Genomic DNA, 11,968 nt, shown 5'->3' with positions numbered 1-11,968 from the left:
AGGCTTCAACTGTCTACAACGAAGTGTATAGAATCATATAGCAAACTCTGAACCTAGTGGATCCAACATCCATACACCAGGCTCTAAACGTACAAGTGGTCTTCGTGGGAAGAGCTTAGCTTAGAAGCAGCTCAGCACACTTCAGTCAAACAGCAGCAGGTGGCGCTAATGTCTCTGACAGGTTTCACTTCCTGTGGCTGCTGGATGAAAACAGACACCTGGTGCAGAACAGCAGCAGCAGCATGAACAGTTAACGCTCCAACTGTCAGAATAAAGAAATGACAGTAAATAAAAGGTGGAGCTGTTTCTCTGTCAGACGCTTCCACCTCATCAGCAGCCGTCACCTCTGGCAGCAGAAGATCAAGTTCCTGTTCTCAATCCTGCTGACAAAGTCCTGAGAAGAAACAGCCGTCAGCAGGTGTGGAACATGTTCTCTCCTCACAGACTCAGGCCTTGTTACACACACACGAGGATTTCTTTACATTCAGCTGTGATCTCCATTCATGAAGCTGTCAGGGAGGTAAACTGTCTCTAGAAAGCTGTTTTAAAGAGGATTTATCTGCTCTGTTGTCTCTCTGCTGTCCTGACAGCTGCTGGAAAATACACATCATCTCAGAATCAGACCAGAAATTAAATCCACTTTTATTTCTTTGATCCCAGTTTGAAGACAGAAACATCAGAAACAGTCACAACACACAGTTTGACAGTTTTCATGTTTTATTCAAACGTTTGTATAGAAATGATGAAGCGCTGCCTGAAATGACCTGATCAAGCTGAGATCAGATCAGAATAAACTAAGAATAATACAAACAGCTGCAGAATAAGACACAACAGTTCAACAGCCTCCAAACTGATTCATTAAGTCGAATCTTTGACAACAAACTGAACATTAAAACCTTATAATTATAATAAACTGGACACTGAGTGTAGAGTTCAGTTAGTAACTGACTCTGGATCAGCACCTCAACAAATACAAAGAAGCATAAAAATCACAAAATTAAAATATTCCCGTGATAAATCATATTAATGAGATAAAGGACAAAATTACCTGAGAAAACCTGAAAATTACAAAATAAATTGATCCATGATTTTGACCTTTTCTCTCATAATTCTTATTCTGTTATTATGTCGATTTATTTTACTTCATTCTCTGATGAGAATCTTTAATTTTTCATTTACTCATTTTGCAGTTTTATGTCAAAACATTTAGTTTATGTCATGATTATGATTTAACATGGGATATTTTTTGGGCCAGATAATAGTCCAATAATACCAGAAACACAAATATAAAATATATATAAGTGTCACATTATATTAACTGGTAGCTACAAAATGTTGACAGTGACTGACAGTGTTAACAGCAGCTTCAGTTCAGTGAAGTCTGATGGTTTTAAAGCACATGTGGAGCTCAGTCAGGAGCTTTAAGCTCTACAAGCAGTCTGATAATATTTGGTAAATAGACGCATTTATACATCACTGCTGCCCTCATTCATCCATTCACTCACTCACTCACTCACTCACTCACTCACTCACTCACTCACTCACTCACTCACTCACCGATGGCAGTCAGCTACCATGCAAGGTGCTGGTCTGACCATCAGGAGCAGTTTGGGCTTCAGCCTGTTGCTCAAGGACACTTGGACATGTGGACGGGAGGAGCCGGGGATCGAACCAGCGACGTGTGACACTTCTTTGGTCCGAGCCCCTCGACTCTGAACACTTGTATGAAACTTGGACTGTTGTGGTTTCATTAAGTCCCTTTTTAACTTGGTCCATTTGAATCTACACTGACGACAGAGTAAAAATGAGACGCTTCAGATCATCAGAGTATGAAAATAAAAGAATAAAAGCAACATAGAACAGAGAGAAAGAGCTCGTCTTTGTCCTCAACAACATTAATAACAGAGTCAACGACTACGTTCAGACGATCTTTACTGTCAGTTGAACTCTGTTGAACAGAGACGTGAAAGAAGAAGTTGTGTGAAGAATTAAAATCCAGCTTGAGAGAAAAGTTCAAACCCTGCAGACTTCCTGTGTTGGTCAGTCACTACTTGAAGTGGATGTGAATGTTGGTTTGTTGGTTTCAGGAAGTGAGTCGGTTCAGATGTTGTTCAGCCATCAGACAAACGTGTCAGAGCGACTGACGTCTTTTTACTCTGACAGGATTCTGAGTCCGACACTTGACTTGGACACTATTTGTGACTGAGTGCTGTGAGATAAAGACGAGGACTGATTATGTGTATTTATTTTTATATAAATGTATTAACTGTAAGATCTCACTGTCTATGATCTGGATGAGCTTCAGGACATGAGGACAGTTCAGGGAGAGATTGTTGCCGTGGTAACATAGTGATGACAGCAGAATGAGCTACATGCACATCGTCACACAAACAACCTTCTGTTCTACCATCACAACTATCTGCTGCAACACAACACCAATCCTCACCTGAACCTGAGACTCAGTTTAATGTTAAAACCAGGTTTCACTCCTCAAACTGAAATAAGTGACCAGACAAGATGTTCTCACTGTCATTCAGCAGGATCTGAGACTCAAACTGGTGCTGAATGATTTTCAATCAATTCAGCAGGATCTGGAACAGAAAGTAGTTCTAAATTACTTGGTCGTTCAGAAGTACCTGTTCGTCCGTTGGCTCTGTTTGGTCTTGAACCTGGATCAGAAGGAAACAAAACAAAGTTATACTCAAGAAAATCACAAACTTGATCCTCCTCTGAGTGTAAATACACACAGAATGATTAATGTCAGAGAGAATAAAACATCTGTCAAGACTCTGAACATGAGAAACATAAAGAATGAATTCTGGTTCTGTTCATCTTTAATATGTTGATAAAATATTTAAACTTACATTTCACACAAATTTGCCTGATGCGATCCTTGAAGTAAAGCACAACAGCAACTACAGCAACAACAAACAGACCGATGAAAACTCCAGCAATGATCCAGCCAGTGTTGGACCCTGAAAGAGATAAAAGTGGATGTGAGAGTCAGAAGTTGAGGTCAGATGATCAGCAGCAGACTGGACCTCACAGCCCACACAGAACCACTAAAGGTGAGTCTGCTCCTGAAGTCTGAACTTGTTCCACATGAAAACTCCACTGGGATGAATGTGAGCAGGAACAGTGATGTTAGCTCTGATCTCAGGTCCAGTTTCCTCCTGCTGGGCTCCACAGCTCAGAGGCTGCTTCTGGTTCTGGTCCCAGCAGTGAAGAAACAAATGGACTTAGTTCCATTCATCACTTTGATCTGACAGTAAAAACACAGGATCATCTGAGAAAATATAAAACTTCTTCACAACACTTTTACTGACACTTTTACACTTTTACTCAAGTGGACTTTTACTTGTAACAGAGTATTTTTACTTTGTGTTTCTGCTTCTGTCACTTCAGTAAAGTATCCCAGTACTTCTTCCACCACTGACTACTGTCCACAAACATGGAGATTAAAATCACTGTCAGCTTCTTGGTGCTGGTCGGGTCCACAGTTATTGGGCCCTGATGGCAGCACATCAACACAGTCGCAGGTTTTATGAAGCGAGAGTCTGTTGAAGCTCCGACTGTGAAACATAAATATACTTTAACTCATTAATAAAAGAACAGAATCAATATTTAGAGCTTCTTATAGACACATATAGACTGAGAGACAGTTTCACATCTCTCCACACAGAGTTTTAAATGATAGAATCAGAACAATTCTTCTGTCTCAGCTCACTAAAGCTCACTAAAGATCACAGCAGGATCTAGATTTGATTTGAAAGGTTGAAGAGTTTGATCATTTATGTTGCTGTGAAACAGGTTCGGTCCTGATTTCTGAATCTGAATTCATCCTTCAGCATCAAATCCTTCAGCAGATCTCTGATCAGCTTCTGCTGCTTTAATAGTCACAATTACTACAATTATAAGATGATCATTAATGTTGGAGACTTGTAGTTACAGCCTGAATACAATGCTGCTAATTACAAGTTTTAATTAGTGTCCAGTAGAAACTCAGTTCAAAGCTCCATGATCTCATATTATTACAGGAACTATCATTGTGTTTATTCACAGTTAAAGTTTGGTCCCAGTTTTCAGTGTGAGTTCAGTTTGTAGTTGAGAAATAAAAGAATCAAACCCTCAGTGAGTAAACTCTTCTCTTCCTGTCTGAGTGTCTCCATGTTGTCTGTTGTGTGATTCTTGTGTAACTGGGCTGCTGTAACGCTGCAGTTTGTGGTTGGGATTAATAAAGTCTCTCTCTAATCTCTCTAATCTAAACAGAGCTAACAGTGACGGCCTCTCTGACGGCTTCACTCTGCTGTTGCTGTGCTTTCTGTCTCCAGGGCTGCAGACCTGTTGGGAGGTTCATCAGCAGCGTGGGACACACCTGGGCCTGATGTGCTGCATGTATACAACTCCTTCACAACATCTGCTCACACATCTTTGTGTCGTGGCTTTTGGTTTCCTTTGGTTTGTTTTTACAGCTCAACATCCACACAGCACATCTTCACTCATCCACTGCTGCACTACTGACTGCACTCACTCCTCCAGCTGTCTGTCAAACAACACGACCAGAACACAATCTCACCTGGTTCTGATCCGTTATAAAGGACAGTTACAGGATTATAAATGAAACATGTTTCCTGTTCATCACTTCTCTGCTGGTACATGAGGATTACAGAGTGTTTAAGAAGGAGAGAAACATGAAGAGCAGAGAAACAGAAGCCTTAATTACACCTCGTTACATCGTTAGATAAGAAAAGACAAGAAAACTTTTCTAACTTCTCCTTAAAAAACACTTTTTCTGCCTCCCATCATGACAGAAACACATCAACAGTGACGACTTTACAGCAGCTCCTCAACTTTAAACATTTGTTGTGCGTCATGTGAACTTTGTTTCTATTCACATTAAATAATAAAGAAAATGTGTTATGAAATGTGAAACACAGGATCATTAAAAGCTCGTCTCCTTCTGTTAACATAGTTTGTGTGTGGACACTTTAATAGGAACACCTGTACAATCTAAAGTAGGCTGAGCAACATAAACAATATAAACTGTCATCCTGATATGAGAATATATATTGTTTTAGATATTTGATATTCTCACATGGTGATATATCAAAACTGTCTCCTGGTTCTAAAGGCTCATTACAGTAAAGTGACGTCATGTTCTGAACTCACCGACTTGTTCTAATACTTTCTTTACCCACTGAGTCATTATATCAGCATTAATGATGATTACTGATCAGAAATCTCATCCTGTTAATGTTTGTGAAAGTAACAATCGTCATTCATCAGTATTGATCTCACAGTGGGGCCTATCTGGTCGAACATATTCAGATATTTGATTTTGTGGCTCGTCCCAACACTTCTGAAGTTCTTCTGAGAACATTTCACATTATCCAGTTACACATCTTATATCAGGATGTGGCCTTAAAATATCTTGATATCATTTTAAGGTCGTACCTCGCAGCTCTAATCTGAAGTAATCCAACACAACTGTTCTGTAACTTCAATCATTTATAATTCCAGCAATATTATATAATGTTATAAATCATAACTCAACAGTACTGAAAGTGATTTATTGTGTCAGAGTGAGTTAAAACCTGTGATGATGTTTAATGACTCATGTTGTTATTATCTCTCATCATAACTCATCACTTCAGATCAGCGTCATGTCAGATTATCTTCTGTTTCCTCTTCTACTCACTCAGCAGCTCATATTCTGTTTGTCTGTTCTGATCCAGTTCTGTCAGTCGGGTCCATCAGTTCCTCCACAGTTACACCTCCTAGTTATTATGTGCTGAACAACCAGCTCAGCTGTGTGTGAGTTTACTTACTGTACATAAATACACAGATGTAACTAGGCTGAGTTTAAAAAAGACTCAGATCAGTTCTGACCTTTCAGAATTTGTTCTTTCTGGTAAAATAAAGATTTGTGCAGTTTGATGCACAAACTTGTCAGTGAGCATCATAACTGTCCTCAGATGTTTCCTCTGAAATATATTTACTGTAAACAGAGTGAGTGTAACACTGTGAATCTAACTGCATATCACATACAGCACATAGAGTGTTAATGATTAATAAATGTTGTACATCGTCACAAAGACAATAATTAATGATTAATGATACATTTAAAATGATTAATTTAGACTTTCTGTCTTTAATCCTGAAAACTTGTTTATTCAACACAAACAACTGTACCAACCGACACCAGAATAAATCGGACGGTTAATTTCAGACACACACATGTCGTGTGTGTTTGAAATTAACCGTCTGATTTCTAATTCTCACTTAAATCTTGGGTGAACCAACGTCATCATTTCTATATCATAATTTTTAAGTTAACATTTTTTAAATGATTTACATATTAAATCAGAACTAGGAAGAATCTCACCTTGAATATGCACAGAGGTCACAGCAGCAACCTGATGGCTGAGTGTCTCCTGTGTAGCTACACAGCTGTAGTTGTTGGTCTTGGTCACATTAATCTTGCCAGTGATGTAAAATCGACCTCCTCTGTCTGAGATCTGTGGCTCCTCAGCAGGAAGAGTTTTGTTATCACTGTCCTGCCACTTTATTGTAGGACGTGGAACACCACGAGCTTCACACTGCAGCAGAGACGAGTCCTTTGTAACAGCAAGTATCTTGATAACTGGCTGTGGAGCTGCACCTGTGAACACATTATATAACCAACAGATCATGAAGAGTCAGTTTCAGCATTATTAATGTCATATTGTGATTTTGTTCATCTACACTCTGCTTGTATTCAGTTTACTGTGAAGAGAAAAACACAATAAAAACCTCCAGCAGCGTTTTATGGGACGATATTTCAAACAGTTTAAACTTTTTTACAGTGTGATACTGATGCACATATACAGTGAATTTGGTCATTTGCACTCTAAAGATTGTTGTATGATGTAAAATCTAATGTTCAAAGGTGAACACACCTGATGTGTCTCATGTTAGTGAGAAATATTTTAATTATGCTGCCTGAAAGAAAAATGAACCATAACATTTGTTGAAATTCTGCCAAGAGAAGATTGTGAAAGATTTAACTGGGTTGATTTATTTATTCTTATTACACATGAGAGTGTTTAATGTCAACGATGTTTGACTGAATATTAGAAACTCTTCTCAGTATCGACACAAACAGTTCAGAAGCACCAAGAGATGATCAGATGATACTGAAGCTCCAAAGCTTGTTTGACTGTGAACTGAACTTTTCCAACAGAAACAACTGCACTAACATTTGACTTTTAAATTAAATTATTTCTTGTCCATGTCTAAAGGTTGGTCCAGTGAAGGATATTATATCAGGCTTTTAGGGAAATGTAGTATTATTTTACTGCAGCATATTGCACAGTAACTTCTTCATGTAATGAGACAATCTGAATAAAAGCATCAGATTTAATAACACACAGGCTTCTTGGACTGAAAAGATATTGTTGTATAACTATAATATAATAAACGTGTCCACCTGTAAGTGACGACTGATCCCAGTCAGGTGAACACAGAGAGGTTCAGGCCCACAGATGTAAGTGTTCAGACTGACAGGCCTGAGAAGACATTTACAGAGACATGTAGAGGTGGAGAGTGACGTCAGCACAATCAGGACTCACCTGATATTTCACCTCGTCTGTCCTTTAAGACTGGATCTGAAAGGCAAAACAAACACATGTTAGATAGTTTTGTAACCGACAGGTAAAACTGTGTAAAAGTCATATTTCATCTCCTACAGACGGCTGAAGCTTCATTGTACAGAGAGACATAATCTGCAGTGTGTCTCTGATATCAGCATGTTTGATACAGAGGTCGTCTCTCCAGATGTGGCTGCAGCTCTGTGGGCTCGAGGCCCTGCCAGATGTGGATTCTGACCACTGAACAAAAGTCCATCTGGGACTCTGGAACCAGTCGCAGCAGTAAATGAGCGACATCTTTAACTGTTTAATGAAAACACTCACCAACAACAAGCTCGATGATGGATGTTTGTCTCGGTTGATAACGTGGAAAATCACAGCTGTAGGTCCCGCTGTCGGCCATCTTTGTTCCTGTGATCTTTATGGAGGCGTTGCCGTTCTGCAGTTGATCTTCAAAAACTGAGACTCGACCTTTGAACTGCTCATCTTGGTCTCTGTTGGCGAACTTATCGCTTGTGTCATGCGTGAACACCTTCTTCATCTTCTTCTGACCATCTTTCTTCCAGACTAACAGTTTTCCCGTGATGTCCTCCTTGGTGCTGATCCAACAGGGTAAAACAGCATCACTGTCTTCTTCCACGACCACTCTGACAGCTGGAAGATAAAAACATGTTACTCAGTATGTTAACATGCTGAGTCATCAGGAAACAAAGTCAGATAACAACTTTACACAACAAAAACTCAAACAGCTGTTTCCTCTAACATGATAGTTTTGGTTGTGTCCAGCTTGTACTGACATATTTTACTGACCTTATTTAAAGCTTATCGTTAATGAGATTAAACCATTTTTGTTATCGAGCCTTTGAGATTGTTTAAGTTCTGTTGAGATGTGGAAACACTTTATAACACCAGGAGAAGTTGTAGTTTTATTCATGTCACATCTTGATTTATTGGACTGGATTCAAAGACACAACTAACCACCAAACTATCCTGTTCCACAGCTGAACACACATTACTATTACTATTATATATAAACTTGCAATTCCAGCAATATTATATAATGTTATAAATCATAACTCAACAGCACTGAAAGTGATTTATTGTGTCAGAGTGAGTTAAAACCTGTGATGATGTTTAATGACTCATGTTGTTATTATCTCTCATCATAACTCATCACTTCAGATCAGCGTCCTGTCAGATTATCTTCTGTTTCCTCTTCTACTCACTCAGCAGCTCATATTCTGTTTGTCTGTTCTGATCCAGTTCTGTCAGTCGGGTCCATCAGTTCCTCCACAGTTACACCTCCTAGTTATTATGTGCTGAACAACCAGCTCAGCTGTGTGTGAGACTCACTTTGTGTGCAGTGATTCATTTTAGTGTGTGGATGCAGAAATCTTTGTTCAGTCACCACATGTCTGTACATTGAACTTGTCCAGGTGTGAACTCACAGACAGTCGGTGTGAAGGATTTAAACAGTCAGCAGCAGAAGAGGCAGCTGTGGAGCTTCACTACAGGCCTCGTTTGTGGAAACTGCCTCTCAACTGGAAAGGAGCCACAAACTTGACAGAAAAGGAGGCTCAGAGTTCAGGACCACTTTCAGTCTGAGCTCCTCAGTGGACCTGAGCCCGGTACCAACATCATTCTTTTATGTCACTGACAAAAAGATTCAGTCATGAAGATCCTGTGACATCAGAACCAGAAGCAGCTCCAGTGTGACTCCAGGAGACGGAGCTCAGATGTGTTTCAGGACTCAAAGTTTCTCTGATTAATCAACTAAATGAACTCATGAATCAAGTGTCTGTGTTCAGATTGTTGTCATGTATAATTACACACAGAATAACAAACACACTGCGGCCACTTTATGAGGCGCACATTAATGATCTGCTGCAACACAACACAACACAACACAACACAACTGTTCTCACTCAAACTTCAGTTTCATGATGAAATATAAAGTCAAATAAAGATTTCTGCAGTTTGGTGCACAAACTTGTCAGTGAGCATCATAACTGTCCTCAGATGTTTCCTCTGAAATATATTTACTGTAAACAGAGTGAGTGTAACACTGTGAATCTAACTGCATATCACATACAGCACATAGAGTGTTAATGATTAATAAATGTTGTACATCGTCACAAAGACAATAATTAATGATGTTCATGTTCCTAAAAGGTGAATTCAGACTGAACACAAAGTTCTTTTCTGTTTGTTTAATCCTGGTGTGTGTGAGAGAGATATTATCATTATTATTTACATATTAAATCAGAACTAACTAAGAAGAATCTCACCTTGGATATACACAGGGATCACAGCAGCAACCTGATGGCTGAATTGCTTCTGTGTAGCTACACAGCTGTAGTTGTCGGTCTTGGTCACAGCAATGTTGAGAGTGATGGATGAAGGACTTCCTGTTTCTGATATTGGAGTCGACAAACTGTTGAGGATGTTACCAGCAGCGTTCTTCAACTCTACTGTGAGAGGTGAAACACCACGAGCGTCACACTGCAGCAGGACTCCGTCCTTTGTAACAGCAACTATCTTGATAACTGGCTCTGGAGCTGCACCTGTGAACACATTATATAACCAACAGATCATAAAGAGTCAGTTTCAGCATTATTAATGTCATATTGTGATTTTGTTCATCTACACTCTGCTTGTATTCAGTTTACTGTGAAGAGAAAAACACAATAAAAACCTCCAGCAGCATTTTATGGGACGATATTTCAAACATTACAAACTACAGTTTGAGAGTGTTTAATGTCTTTGAGACATTTAGTTTTCCAACAGAAACATCTGCCCTCACATTTGATTCAATATACATATGATCGGTGCATCGCTTTAAAAATGTTTAAATTATTTCCCATCCGTCACTAAAAGTTGGTCCAGTGAAGAGACGGGAGGACAGAAGACTTCGATTATGGTTTGCTATAAAAACACGAGTTGATAAGATGATAATGGTGAATTTCAATTATTATCAGTATAAACACCAGTGACATTAAAAGATGTCTGGCTTAATAAAGTACAGTCATGTTGATTCTGACTTATTTATAAGTGTCACAAGATGAACCTGCATCTTTCCTGTGATACTAAAATATCTGTGATGAACACAAATACAAGGAAAACTTATTCCAGTCTGTTTTAGAGGCATGTTAAGAATTTTCAGTATATTCTAATGATTTTAAAATATTAATAATTTAAATTATTTTCTGAACAATTCTGACAAACCTAGTTCAGTGTATTATTAAACTAAAGGAGGAAACAAATGGAAACACTGAAGCATTTTCCTGATGGAAGCTGATGAAGGTCTTTGTACCAAAACATTATTAAATTAATTATTGTTTGAGGTCAACAGGAGTTTTTGTTCTGAGTTACAGAAGCTCAGAAAGTCCATCTGATGGCTGCTCCTGTGTCAGAGCTCGTGTCAGGTGAAGAATATCAGGTGAAGTTTGATGATGTCACAGTTTATTGATGATGTCAGAGGCTTCAAATGTCACTGCTGCTGCAGAAAGAGCTTCTTTCAGCTTACAGATAAACTATTTCATCATGACTGAGATAAAAAATAAGAAAAGGAATATTGTGATGTTGGGACTCAGAAGGATTGTTACATAAATATTAAACATAAAGTTAAAATCATGAACCCAGAATGAACCTGACACTAAACTACATTAATAAAGTAGATGACATTATTCTTTCATGTCAGTAAAAAGACTTTATATGGAGGATTTGGGGGAAATACAGTAATTAATTATTTTACTGCAGCATATTGCACAATAACTTCTTCATGTAATGAAGCCGTTCTGCAGTTGATCTTCAAAAATTGAGACTCGATCTGTGAACTGATCATCTTCACCTAGGAAGCCTAGGAAGCTGTTAAAGTAATGAAGGCCTGCATCATACAGGAACACCTCCTGACCATCTTTCTTCCAGACTAACAGTTTTCCTGAGATGTCCTCCTTGGTTCTGATCCAACAGGGTAAAACAGCATCACTGTCTTCTTCCACGACCACTCTGACAGCTGGAAGATAAAAACATGTTACTCAGTATGTTAACATGCTGAGTCATCAGGAAACAAAGTCAGATAACAACTTTACACAACAAAAACTCAAACAGCTGTTTCCTCTAACATGATAGTTTTGGTTGTGTCCAGCTTGTACTGACATATTTTAAGTATATTTAATCTTACAGTAAAGTTAATCAGGTTTCTGTTATCGAGCGTTTGTGTTTGAATGTTACAAAATGTGTTCAGCTGTGGAAACTGTTCATCTTTATAACACCAGGAGAAGTTGTAGTTTTATTCATGTCACATCTTGATTTATTGGACTGGATTCAAAGACACAACT

General features: G+C 38.6%; 1 protein-coding gene across 1 annotated transcript in view; it reads right to left on the bottom strand.

The window, feature by feature from the left end:
* Positions 1–699: 699 nt before the first annotated feature.
* Positions 700–11,968, bottom strand: part of LOC119021446 (hemicentin-1-like) — a 123,876-nt gene continuing 112,607 nt past the window's right edge. The window contains exons 22-28 of the mRNA XM_037101749.1: positions 11,542–11,643; positions 9,917–10,192; positions 7,953–8,282; positions 7,611–7,646; positions 6,386–6,661; positions 2,865–2,975; positions 700–2,669 (exon numbers count right to left, since the gene is read on the bottom strand). Of these exons, the coding sequence (XP_036957644.1) occupies positions 2,551–2,669; positions 2,865–2,975; positions 6,386–6,661; positions 7,611–7,646; positions 7,953–8,282; positions 9,917–10,192; positions 11,542–11,643 (1,250 nt within the window). The 3' untranslated portion in view covers positions 700–2,550. The remainder of the gene's footprint in view (positions 2,670–2,864; positions 2,976–6,385; positions 6,662–7,610; positions 7,647–7,952; positions 8,283–9,916; positions 10,193–11,541; positions 11,644–11,968) is intronic.

Source organism: Acanthopagrus latus, chromosome 6 (assembly GCF_904848185.1).
Source record: "Acanthopagrus latus isolate v.2019 chromosome 6, fAcaLat1.1, whole genome shotgun sequence".
In the NCBI taxonomy this organism is placed as follows: domain Eukaryota; kingdom Metazoa; phylum Chordata; class Actinopteri; order Spariformes; family Sparidae; genus Acanthopagrus; species Acanthopagrus latus.
This window is presented reverse-complemented; position numbering and strand designations above follow the sequence as displayed.